General features: G+C 47.9%; 1 protein-coding gene across 1 annotated transcript in view; it reads left to right on the forward strand.

Moving 5' to 3' along the window:
* The first annotated feature begins 6,706 nt into the window (after positions 1–6,706).
* LOC143162600 (putative cation-transporting ATPase 13A5) overlaps positions 6,707–13,200 on the forward strand; it is a 32,200-nt gene continuing 25,706 nt past the window's right edge. The window contains 5 exon segments of the mRNA XM_076343284.1: positions 6,707–6,769; positions 11,210–11,383; positions 12,441–12,587; positions 12,806–12,879; positions 12,952–13,032. Coding sequence (XP_076199399.1) covers positions 6,707–6,769; positions 11,210–11,383; positions 12,441–12,587; positions 12,806–12,879; positions 12,952–13,032 — 539 coding nt within the window.

Genomic DNA, 13,200 nt, shown 5'->3' on the forward strand with positions numbered 1-13,200 from the left:
TGACTTACATGAGAGCCTCAAGCTGCCTCTCGCGATGTTCTGTTACTGCTCCTGTTAAATCTTTACAGCCTTTCAGAGCACAGGTCATACAGGAGCATCCCATCCTTTCGCTATAGACTGTAGAGCAGGAATGTGGACATGCCAGCCTAAGGCTTGAGTCCAAGGCTCTAAGCAAGACAGGCATTCGTCAACCGGACCAGGCTTTCTGCCCCAGTGACTGTGTTGCTGTGAGGTTAGGCAAGCATATGATTCAGGGAAGAACATGAGGACATGTGTAACTACCCATGCAAGGCTTGGTGGCCATGTCCTGGTGACAGGGGATACCTCTGGAGGACTGAAGGCACCATGGTACTGTCTTTAAAGTTTGGGCGTGTTGGTATAGCACATGCCATGGGCTGATGATTGTCTTCCTCTGCCTGGAAGTTGCACCACAGGGAAAGGGCCCTGGACACTGACAGGATCCTCAAGAGAAATGGAGAACATCTCCAGGAACAGAAGAGAAATGAGGGATGTCACATATGCACCCTATGCCCTGGAGGGCAGCTGGGATGAGTGGCTGATGAGCAGCCCATGGTCCGTGGTGTGGGCTGGGAACACTGGAGAACATGTTGTGTTGTTACATACCAGAGATACTAAATGCTTATTGTAGCTGCCTTTTAAACTTCTAGGGATAGGAGATTGCTCATTTGTGTGGACCATGTTGTGCCTGATTAACCGTATACATTACACTGAATACAGCCTGACTTATTTGCTGAAATAAATATAAATTCTATTATAAATCGCTTTTGCTTCTTTGGGGACAGAGGGTGCCATTTTACTGCTTTCTGTATATTACCTGCTGGTTTCTTTATACTTCAGAAGAACCTTTTGGCATGGCTACAGCTTCACATTTCCTTACAACTGAATGGACACCTGATACTTGAGCAAAAATAGAACTTTATTAAGTGCACAAAGAAGGAAAAGGACCTGAAGAGCAGTAAGATGGGACATGCTGTGCACCAATAAGGAGGAGAGTTCAAATAGGGAAAAGTGAGAGGATGAAAAAGGCAGGCAGCCCCAGCATGTCCCTCTCCTGTCTCTGTGCCTCCTCCCACCATGGCTCCGGGCAGGGAGCTCTTTGCCCTCTGGATTTGCCCCACTCAGAATCTGGCAAGATCCCCCGTTCTTGACTAAGCAGCTGAAGAGGGACAGGAGCCGTGTGTCGCCAGCAGCTATTCAGAGCTGGAGTTGAACGGAGGAGGTTTGGATTGCCCTCCGGAAGGGTTTCCTCTCCATAGCGGTCCAGCGAAGCTGGGCACACAGCCTTCTGGTTTGACTTGTCAGCTAGGAAGGCTGCAAATGCCTCTTGGCATAACCCCCTGTGCAAAATCAGGGGCCTTGCCTGGCATCTCAGGGAAATGGTGACAAAGGCAGAGATCTGAACAAGCTCTCCAGGGCTCTCACCTTAGCCTCGCTGCCCTTCTCTTGCTCTCTGAAATATTTGACTCTGCTATGCATCTTCAGTGCCTGCAAAAGCCAAGGCAGAGATCCAATAGACCCAGGCTGCCTTCCCCACACTACACTGCAGCCTCTCTCCTCCACGTAAGTCAGTGAGGTAGCTGGGTGACGTATGTAGATAAGATAACTAAGAGAAATATACAGCTAAGGTACCTGGGCAAGGCAGCATGTGTTTTGGCTCCAGCTGCGGGAATCGCACACAAAATGCCCAGATCTCCTTGAGGAGACCCTCAGTGATGCTGCCTTGGATGTGTCCTACCACGTGCATAACACACAGCCCTGCGGGTGCACGCTGATGCTGAGGGCTTCACCTGGACTGAGCTCTGCAGCACTACCCGCCAGCCCTCTTCCCCCAGCCAGCATCGCCCCTGCAGCAGCTCAGGCTCCTTTGTTCTTTTGGAGCGTGGCAACAGGATCTTCCTGGAAAGCAAGTCTCCCCATCACCGCCCTGGGCAGTGCTATGGAAAGGGGAAGAGAAAGGCTTTCAGGCAGGCTGAGATTCAGGTTTCTCTTTATTGTTCTCTTGTGGAGAGTGCCAAAACGGTCTGTACTGGTAAGCTGAGAGGCTCGGAGCAGCAGGTGCTTGTGCCAGGTGAACAGACCTGGGGGAAGGGACCAGGAGCCAGCAGCGATTCTGAGATGCCTTTATCCATCCATTTTCCCCAAGACAAAGCACCATGTGATGCCCCCTGTCAACTTTCAGCCCATCTGCATGCAGGTCTTAATGTTTTGTTTGCTTTGCTGGCGGGTGGCATGTTTTAGAGCAATTCCCCAGCTCTTTCTTCCCCATGTGTGAACAGCTGAAAGGGGTACTGCACAGAGCAGCATGCTCCTCCACCGCACAGAGCAGCACGCTTCCCCTGAACTCGCCAGGGATGAGTTAGCCCAGTGCTGGAGGCGCCTGGCCCTGTAAGAGCAGTGTCCTACGTGGGCTGACCCACTGTCCTCTCCAGGATGCTGGATTAGTGCACAGGGGATGTTGCGGTGGTACAGCTACAACAACTCTGATGATACCTGAACCATGCACAGTGCCCGTAGATACCCAGCAAGTGTTTGAATCATTTCGGCTGTTACTGGAAAGTTCACTGTGCTTACCAACAGCATGTCTCATCCGTGCTTCTCAAGAGGTCAGGACAAACCTGGATGACTTTTAAGTAAACTTGCCTTCTTGGCTCCACCACCTGCAGCTGAAGTGAAGAATGCAGTTGTTAAGCCTGTGGTCTGTTTACATGCTGTAAAAATATCAATCTCAGACTTCTGGTAGGACTGCACTCAGATAACCCAACCTGTAAGATGGCTGGGGCACGGCAGGTAGAGGTAGAGCAAGGGCATTCGGGGTAAGAGGTCCAGGTGGTAACTGCTAGCAGTTGTACACTGGGAGAAAGGGTTTAAAATCAAAGCATGGCTTTGCTTTTCAATAGCTTTGTTCAGCTGTTCAATACAGATAAGTTTTTTTAATAACCTGGTATCAGACACTCACCAGCGCTAGGAATAAACCTGATCAGAGCCCAGAGAAGGAGAGAGAGGAGGGCAGGTGGGAACATCAGGAGAAATACAAAACCAGCAGAAAATACGCAAGAAAAAATACAGGTGGGACTGAAGAAATGTAAGTCCTGACAGCCACTGCTGTGCAGGTGTCTCATTGCAGACTGGTTGGTCCCAGGAATAAATGGAATGGTCCTGTTAAATACGGTTACCTGGATCTGAATTCACAGAGAGCCATTGCCCCACTGCAATTAAGGTCTGGGCTGTGCTTTACTGAGCTTGGACAGGGGTTCCTGCAGAAATCACAGGAGCATGAAGCTGGTGGGGACCCAGTGTGGTTATTTGGTCCATCTCCCTACTCTGAGGCAAGATCTACCTATCCTTAGATCGTCCTTGGCAAATTATGTCCTGATTTCCCTTAAAAACTTCTATTGCACAAGATTTACCCCTGTGCTAGGTAGCCTGTTTGAGTATTTTACTATCCTCTAAGTTAGAAAATCTTCCTGAATATCTAAACTAACTCTGAAAATCTAATTGTTTAATCTAACAAGAAATTCGTCTGATTTCTCCTTGTCTCTAATAAGAATAGGAGAAAAAAAATAGTTGACCGTCTTCTTTTGTGTATTATAAGAGTTATTATGTTTCCCTTCAGCCTTGTCTTTTCTGGTTTAAACAAACTCACTTATTCAACTTTTCTTCATGGGTCTTGTTTTCCAAACTTCTCATCTCGTTGTCATTTGGACGGTTGCCATTTAGGTCGCACCTTCCTAGAGCCTGAACTCCAGCCAAGGACTTGCTAACAGTGAGGTGAGTGGAATAATTTCCTCTCATCTTACAGATCCCACCAGCCTTCTGCTACTGTGGCTCAGAATGACAGTCACATTTTTGGCAAGCGGAAACTCAACCTGCCGTTAGCTACATCTCCTTCTCTGTTGTACACCTGCTTGGCCACTACCTCCTCATTTTGTACTTGTTTCCTCCAGCTACTAAGTGCAGCATTTTACTGAATTTCATATGGTCATTTCAGACTATTTGGCCAGCATCCCAAAATCATGCTGCATTGTTTCTTTTCCTCTAAAGCATTTCCATCAGCTCAGTGTCATGAACACCTTTCAGTTGTCCTCTCCGTCCTGTTATCCAACCTGCTAACAAAAACATGAATATTTTGGGTCCCCTGGGATGGACGGCGAACCACTGACACCTACTTAGGGTTCAACCCTTCAGCCCATCATAAAAGAGTCCTATTTCTCAGTGTCTTCGTATCTCAAGGGGCAAAAGCCTAAATATGCCACATTAGCTGCTTCTCTTTTGTTCCCTGGAGCATCTCCCTGTCAGGGATGAAATGAGATTGGTTTGATAGGATCTTCCTGTGACAGATCCATGTTAGTTGCTCCTTATCACTTTATTATCCCCTGGTACTTACAAACTGACTGCTTAAGAGTTTTCTCTCACATCCGTCTGTGTATTCAAGTTAGGTTGACTGGCCTGTAATTCCCTCAGTCCTTCTTTTTTGCCTTTTCAGGTGCCGGCTCCACAGCTTGGTGGACTGGGGCTGGAGGTGTCCCACACAGCTTGGGGAGCACTTTGCAAGCACAGGCTGCGGTGGTAGTGGTGGGCATCCTGCTGCCCCACGCAGGGAAACTGCTGAGACTCCGGTCCAGAGACTGGAGGTCATATTCCTGTAAATGAAATGCACCTCAACCTGGATGATCAAAATAGAGAGAACTAGTAACACCACCCAGCTAATGATACCTCTCTTGAGTTTCCTTCCCCTGGAGAGTTATGGGAGGTGTTGGCTGGTAGTAGGCAATCACCTACTTACAGTGGGTTGCACTTTATCTCTTTGTGTACAAGCATTTTGCCACAAGAATGTCCACAAAGGACACAGACGGACTTCGTGTAAGGGCCAGGTACAAGACCCTTAGAAATGGGCACTGCTTCTGAAAACCAGGGAGTGGAATGACTGCAAGCGTATCACGTCCAGGGAGCTGCATGACAGTGGCTGATGTGCAGAACAGTGTGGTGGATGAGTTTACCGATGCCCTCTCAGAGGAGAGGTAGAGACAAAGGGGGACTGTTTACTTATGTTGAAATCTGATTCAATTCAGGCTTTAGTTCAAAATGACAATGCTTACAAAAAAAAGAAAAATATGTATTTTTCCACCACTACCCCCCCCCCCCCCCCCGCCCCAATTTTTCAGGATTCTTCAGTGTTTGGTCCATCTTTGCTGTTTCATGGACACAACTGCAGCTGGCAGAATCCCCCAAAGATGGATCTGGTTGGACTATGCAGAGCCAGCCCCAGGTAGATTCAGGGTGCAGCAAAGTGACAATTGCTCTTTGGTCATCCTAGGGCCAGACAGCCTGGCCTCTCCTTGCTCTGTTTCAAAGAGAAGAAACATGGATAAATGCTTTTATTTCCTTAGTAGTCTGCCCAGTGAAAGGTGCTTCTCTCAGCTGTTGGAGATCTTTCCAGGATGGAGCTGCAGACTGAGGGAGACAGAGGACTCTAGACATGCTGTACTGCAGTCCCTGGTCATCGTTCTCTCTCCCACCTGGAGGAAGGAGAATTTGGAAGAATTCCTGACTTGCCATGACTGGAAAATACACTGTGTGCAAAGACTGTGTCTCTTCATGGAGTTTAAATCCCCTGGTCTCATCAGTGGTAGAGAATTGCTTCCCTGTGGCTGAGCCAAAAAGGGTCTGAGCAAACTCAGAGCCATTGTCTCTATTCACACAAACATGTACTTTATTCCAGGACAATAACGCAGCACATTTTTCCTGCCTGGAATAAATGGTTGTTTTCAGACTTTGTGACAGAAGGAAAATGGGGGGAGACAGAGCAATTTCAGGTTAATGCCTGAAAAATGTCTCTGACAACACTGAGAGCTGGGACACGAGAGACTGGAAGATGCGCAGTGGGGCTCCCAAGCCTGCCTGCCGCTGCTGTCCCTGCCAGGGGGACTGGTTGGAGCCCCCATCTCTCCCTGCCTCACAGGGGTTCACGCTGCACGCTGTTCAAGGGTCCTGTGTTACCCAGCTGGGCTTCTCCAAAGGAGTCATCCAGCCCCGTTGCTCTTTCCATGTAACTCAGGCAGAATTTGAACCAAAGCTCATGTTTGAGGCGATGCCCAGAGCTAGTGGGGAAGTTCAGACCAGATCCACACCTGAAAACCGCTGCTCCAGCATGCACCTCCACTGCGCTGAAACCAAGCCCAGGCCTGGACACTGTGATCTCCCCAGAGCAGATGCTTCTCTCTGACACGCTGGAGGTGGTTCCCGGTGCTAGGGTGGCTGCTCTGGGGTCAGCTCTGCGTGGGGCTGCGGCACTCTCCCACCCTTCTCCTTGCCATGTGCTTCGATTTCCCTCTGAGCCCTGCGCAGAGCCATCTCCCCCGCACAGGCTTGCAGGTGCCCTCCCTCCCTCAGCCACCAGAACTCTGCTCCAGCCTGTCCCACCCCGGTGAGCGCAGCAAAGCCAGGAGGCAGAGAAACACGTCTTACCTAAGCCAGGCATTTAAGGGCTTTACATGTGAGGGTGGATTTTCCTTCCTCTCCTGGGAGCCTAATAAGAAGCGTGTGCATTGTGAGGCTTTCAAAGGCAGCAGACAGGACCATGGTGAGAACTGACTTTAAGACTGGCCTGAGTTCAAGTCAGTAACTGCATTCAACATTGCTTGACCCCACTGACAAGGACATCCAGGACTGAAAACAATGTGGTCAGATGGAGGAAAAGCTTTGGAAGGATCATTGTGTGCTCCTCAACAAGGATGAAGAAAATGAGCTGGTGGGGGACTGCGCTGGGTTTTGGTTTCCTTGTGCGCCTCTTTTCCCACATGCCCATTTTGGATAGCTGCTTCTTCACCTTCACTCCCCATTCGGGCACTGGCTCTTCAACATAGCCTTGGTGAAGGCAAAACGCTGGATCAGTCCTTGCTGACTTTGAGATTAATTTTTCCAAAGTAAGGGCTAAGTGAGGAACATACTACTTCAGTCCAGAGGCACGAAACATGGAAGAGACCTTTTTGCCCACCACAAGTCATCTGGCCAGGGAGCAGTGTCCCTTTCTCTACTATCTGCTCCATTGTCTTTTCCATCCTAATTGTGAGGATCTCTACTGATGGGTACACTTGCCCTTCCCGGGTCATCACGTGTCAGAAAGCAAGTCATAGAGAAAGTGTTTACAAATGAGTTTTATCCTGGACAATTGTCTGAAGTAGTGATTAAATCACTTCTCCTGAAATGCAAGGGTCATTGCTGCTTAGCAGGTCTAGGAAGATTGGGCAGATGACCAAAGACTACCGCAGCTCTCATGGCAGGAATCCCTTGTTTCTCAGTCTTTTACAGCAGCTTTTATGGAGCTGCTCTGTCCTTACAAGGTTTTTTTGTTAATGTTAATTGAATCTACTTTCTGTCTTTGATTGTGATTGATCCTAGAAGGGCTGCACTAAGTGTGTGCTTTGCAAACACGAGTTGGAAACTCTTCCTCTACCTGCTAACATGGAGTGATTACACAGTCTGGTGAGGGTGGGCGCAAGACTTTCTCCTCCAGCTTTCTGTGCAAGGAACAACTGGAATCCAGGTATTTCCAGTGCACAGACTGGGCACAGAAGTAGATGCCTCTGCACAGGTGTAAAATATAGTCCTGTCACTCCTGTATTTGCTGGAGACAGATATGTGCTGCATGCACTGGAAGCGCAGCAGCATGCTCCCCCAGGACAGGAGCCTCTGTCCTCTGCAAGCAGAGGCTGCTAGCAGGTGCTTCCCAGCATCAGGAGGCTGAGGAGAGACCTCATCGCTCTCTACAACTACCTGAAAGGAGGTTGTAGCGAGGTGGGGGTCGGTCTCTTCTCCCGAGTAACAAGCGATAGGACGAGAGGAAATGGCCTCAAGTTGCACCAGGGGAGGTTTAGATTGGACATGAGGAAAAATGTCTTTACTGAAAGAGTGGTGAAACATTGGACCAGGCTGCCCAGGGAAGTGGTGGAGTCCCCATCCCTGGAGGTATTTAAAAGACGAGTAGATGAGGCGCTTAGGGACATAGTTTAGTGGACATGGTGGTGTTGGGTCGACGGTTGGACTCGATGATCTTAGAGGTCTTTTCCAACCTCAATGATTCTATGATTCTATGATTCTATGATCTCCAGCGTCACTGTTGGCCCAGCCTTGAGGATTGAGAAAGTGCCTCTGTCATGGGGATACAGGTGCTCAGAGCGTGCACACGTGGAAGAGATCTTGCCCTGCAGAGCACACCTGTACCTCTGTATCAGGATTGCTTGCAGGGCTACTAATAGCGGTGGGGCTGTAGCTTCCCTGGTTGCCTTCAGTAAGTTCTTGCTGGGGTTTGATTGCTGCTCGTGTGAGCTTCTTTTAGACTAGGGAGCTCGGGCCATTTGCAGCAGCCTGGATCCAGCACAAAATGAAAAATCTGCTGTGGGAGGCAGGTAAGGAGTCAGCTAGGGATCATCTGTGTCGTGCTGATTGCTACAGTGTTCTTCAGGGGGTCACTAGCTGGTGTGTGGATAGGGCCCTCAATGCCTGCCTCTACTTGCATAAGAAGCAATGGGGAGGCCAACTCCCTGATGAGGATGGAGGGCCAGCATGGATGAACGGGTGGAGTGAGGCTGTTGCCACAAGCAGCCTTTTAGCTGGGAGCCTGTGCACCCTAGATGAGCTGTACCCACTTCCAGGAGACACCTCCCTTGTGCCATCCAGCCTGTGGCTGCAACCTTGCTGGCAGAGAAGGGTCCTGGCTCTGCCCTGGATGCTGCTGACACAGCCTGCCTTGTGCAAGGTTGTCTGCGTCAGGCTGAGCCATGTTCTTTGTAATATATCTTCCTGCAGTCCTGTTTGCTGGAGCAGCCCTGCTTCCAGGTACTGCACTTCTTGGAAAACTCTTCTTACTGCAGACAGGCTCAGTGGGGTAAATCAGCTGTGAACGTGGGTTCCCTCAGCTCTGGCCTTCAGTGCTTCCTCCTAAGTACTGTGTGAATGCCCAGTGAATATTCTCTGAGAACAGGCTGTGCACCAGCACAGGCTGCCTTTGTACTCTGCCTGTGCAGAGCGATCCAGTTGATCGGCCATGTGTTGCAGCCATACAGGGACTGCACCAGCCGAGGCCACCTCTCCAGCCCGGGGGACTTGGGCTCGGGCCTGTAACAGCAGGACTGGGCTCCCACCTGGCCCCATGCCGGCACAGTGGTGAGGACCTGGCATGACCCAGCTGTGCTGGGGTCCTGCAGCCTGTAGGAAGGGGCACCTCTACAGCATCCCAGATGTGGAGTGGTGCTGTGAGCTCCTGATGTATTTAAACCAGCCCTTTTAGACATGTATAGTGTACTTCTATTGATTATCTTCCATCATGTCTAATGCGTTTTAGGGTTCCTCTGTTGCTGTGCTTAGCATATAGCTGTGTGCTAGAGCCCGACTTGCTGGCAACAGCCTATGATTTGGTTCATGCTAGAAATCCCCGAATGCCCTCACTTGGTGACTCCTGGCCTTATGCTCACCCAGTCTTAATGCCACAGCTCTTCCCCAGCCTTCCCTCTACCTTTGGCTGCAGATTTGATCCCCTCCCATCCCTGTGGGGTGATGTATGAGTTGTGGTTCCACACACCTCCTGTCATTCCAGCCACCCCCCATAACAGGCTCCTTATTTTCCAGGCCTGCATTTGGAGTGTATTTATAAAAATCCTGCTATGAAAAGACAAGCAAATGAAAATTTCCTTGAATTTCCTTAGCTGTGGACACTGTGGTTTCTCCTCCCACCTTGAAAGCACCACTTGTAGTTATTGATTTAAACTTCTGTGGCCTCTGAAGGAATAATGTTTTATATATGTCAGGGCTGCACATCTAAAAGCTACAGAGCTGATTTGAAATGGATTTTGCTAACCTGGTATAAGGGCTGCATGATTATCTTTATTTCAGTTGAGCTGCATTGATTTCACCTTAGTTTATGTTGATTATGATCAGAGTTCAGATAAATCAAGTTAATTGCTCTCTTAAACCTAAATAGGTGCTTACTCCACTGCCTTTAAATCACTTGAAAATTATATTTGAAGGTGAACCAGTGCAATTGTTTGTACAAGCCCTCTCCAAGGAGCTCTGCTTTGCTGTAAACTTATCCTGTAAAGCACCAGTCATCCTTCTGGCATTTCTCTGACGTATATTTCAGATGTGGGACTTCCTTGTTTTTATTCTTGTTTTATAATTTAAAACACCATTTCCTCGCCCATCTCTCAACCACATAAGCTGTGTCAATAGGTTACACTATCCCACCACGTTGTGTACTTTAGTTGACAAGCTATTCTGGAAAAACATTCGGTGTAGTCACAAGTAGATGTACAAGAACCTTTCCTTTTACTTACTATCTCTGCCTACGTCTGAGAGGGCTGGGAAAGCACCCAGCATGTAGAGAAGAATCCAGTTACGCTACAGGCATTAAGGTTATTTTTAGCCCCATGGGCAGGTTTAAAGCAAATCAAAGGGTACAAAAATCCAAAGTTCATCTCAACGGGAAAAACTAAAGCTATGGACTTAACAATCTCCTTCACAGACAATGGAGCATCACAGAATAGATAACTATTGGGCTACTAAAATGAAAGGGCAAGTAGGGAAGATGACAGATGACCTGGGGAATAAGTTGGAGGGAGTGAGTGTACAGAGCAAAAAGAGCCTTTCCATATTTGTTTTCAAGATAAGGCATACATGGTGGAAGATAACACACCAGTAGGTATGACACCTGGTACCTGTGAGGAGTTGCTCGGGGCTTGGCAGTTTTCTTTCCCTGAGGCAGATTCTGTGCCCCTGCTGCAAGGTACGTTTCAGCAGTCAGCACTAATTTCGCATGGAGACATCCTCCTCGGTGGCTGGCAGGGCTGTTTGGTGCTAGCACTGCAGATAGAGAAGTGTTACCGTGATGGGTCAGCTGCAGTCTTGATGGTAAAAGCTCCAGACTGGAGTTAATTCTTCATTAATCCTGGGAGACCTGATGTGAGAACGCTCCTCTGCCAGCAGCAGCTCAGCAGCATCCTCCTTTCAGCAGCTCTGCTGTATCCTTAACTATGTCGTATCAATCGGCAAACTCTCATTTCCAAAAAATGACCTTGAGCAATTATGAGGGAGGGCTTCAATCACCAGTCTTTCTTTTCAATAAGCTTGGGCTTCCTGATGAACAAACACCAAGGTCAAACTTGTTAACAAAGAATGCTTTCTCTTTGCTGTACAGGAGATACTTGGCTACAAACCCCAAGGCTGGCGGAGGGTCTTGTGCATTGCTGGATACATCTTGTCCTGTGGGGCTCTGCTGCTGCTGTTTTACTGGAAGCCAGAGTGGGACGTGTGGGCAAACTGCATCTGCTGCAGCTTGGAAGAAGCAGACATTGTTCTGCTTAGAACAACAGTAGGTGAACCTTCCTAGCTCATTGTTATTTGCAGAATTTATTGTTTTCACAGATAGGGCAGCCTGTCTGTCTTTGCATGATGTAGCAGGTTAATAACACTTTCCACTTTTGAAAGTGGAGCAGCTGGGATGAGTCAAGCTTCAGAGGACCAACCATTTTTATTTGTAGAGTTTGAAATACTGTGTAAAAGACCATGTTTACACTAACAAGAGCGCAGCTACTCTGCCTGAAGGCTGGGCACCAAGCAGACTTCAGGCATTGCTGCTGCCCATCCACAGGCTCCAGCAGCTGCCCTCTGCCATAAAACAGCTCTGCCTCTTCCCTTCCTTTACGTGCATGGGGTGCAGCCAACTGGCTTCAGCGGAGGGATCATCTTCAGAAGTTGTGGCTGTTAGTAGCCTTTCTGCTTTAAAGTTATTGGAGAATGCTGAGGAGATGGGTTTTAGAGAGCTAGATTTCAGGCATTCTAAGACTCCATGACTGTAAATTAAAACCCAACCCAATTCTAGCAGAGCAAATGCTTAAGACACTTAACGCTCAACATTGCAGTGATATTTCTAAAACAAATGCACTCAAACCACTAAATGAGTAATCTATTGCTCATTGTAACTAGTTACATTAGACTAAACTGATTAAAGGACAATTCAGTCTGACAAATGCATGTATAGTTGAGTTGCTTTTGTCTACGGTGTGTAGCCAGTAACACAGCGTTATAGGAGTTTTGTAGAGCAAAGTAGCTCTAGTCTGATCCCATAGGCTGAATATCCATCCAGTAGCTATTGAAGCACATCTTCTGGTTTAGTTTCATCTTCTCTGGAATTGCTCTGCGGTGTGAACCGAAGCAAATGGAGATGATTGCGAGATTGACTTCGAAGTGCTTTGCTGATTGGTACTAAAACACTGATACCAATATCCCTGTTACTATGGCCTTATATTTGCTATGATTGCAATGATGCCACAGTACTGTAGTTCTCTCATATACACTTCCCAGAGTCAGGAAACATTATCACAGGCAACACTTTGGGCTTGTCACTGAACTGTGCTCTATTTCTCCAGGATGAGTTTCAGAGATACACCTAGAAGAAGGTGACCTGGATTGATTTGTCCATGTTGGCACTAACTGTTGGTAGTAATTCAGGTGGTCCTCTTGTAGCTGATAAAGACTCTGTCGTAAACAGAGCCATAATGAAGCCACAGTTAAAGGTAAGTAATCTATAAAATGGAGAAAGATGGCAGGGAGGAGGTGGGTGAAATAGGAGTCAAGGCACTTGGAGGCTCCCAAGGTGACCTGTCAGCATCTTCCTGCAAATCCTGTTTACATAAGCTCAGGTTTTCTCCTAAAACATTGGGAAGTATTTCTGTAACAGCGAGATGGTTTTCCCTTGAATGGCAAAAGGAATTTTTGGTATTTGGTCTTGCAGATGAGATGTATCCAGGTGCAGAAAATCCGTTATATTTGGGACTTTTCTGTAAAAATTTCAAGAAAGTTGGGTGAGTGTCAACAGCCTGTTACAAAACCCTTTGTGGTAGGGGACTCCCTTGTCTGAACTTCCTCCTGTTATCCTAGATCATTAGAAGACAGCAACACAGGTCATGGTATACACCACAAGTGTGGAGCTGGCCTCACAAGGGAAGAACAGAAGATCAGGTACGGTCTACATATGAGCAGATGTATGAGCTAATTGTAAGTGTGACCTATTCTTCCTTTCAAATCCATGTGAGCTTCTTGCTACTCACCTTAGTAGTAAGGCAGTGCAAACTCTGTGGGTGACATTCAGAAAGGTGCAAAATCATTATCCCTTACACTCTGTTGAGT

The sequence above is a fragment of the Aptenodytes patagonicus genome, chromosome 6 (genome assembly GCF_965638725.1).
Source record: "Aptenodytes patagonicus chromosome 6, bAptPat1.pri.cur, whole genome shotgun sequence".
Lineage (NCBI taxonomy): Eukaryota > Metazoa > Chordata > Aves > Sphenisciformes > Spheniscidae > Aptenodytes > Aptenodytes patagonicus.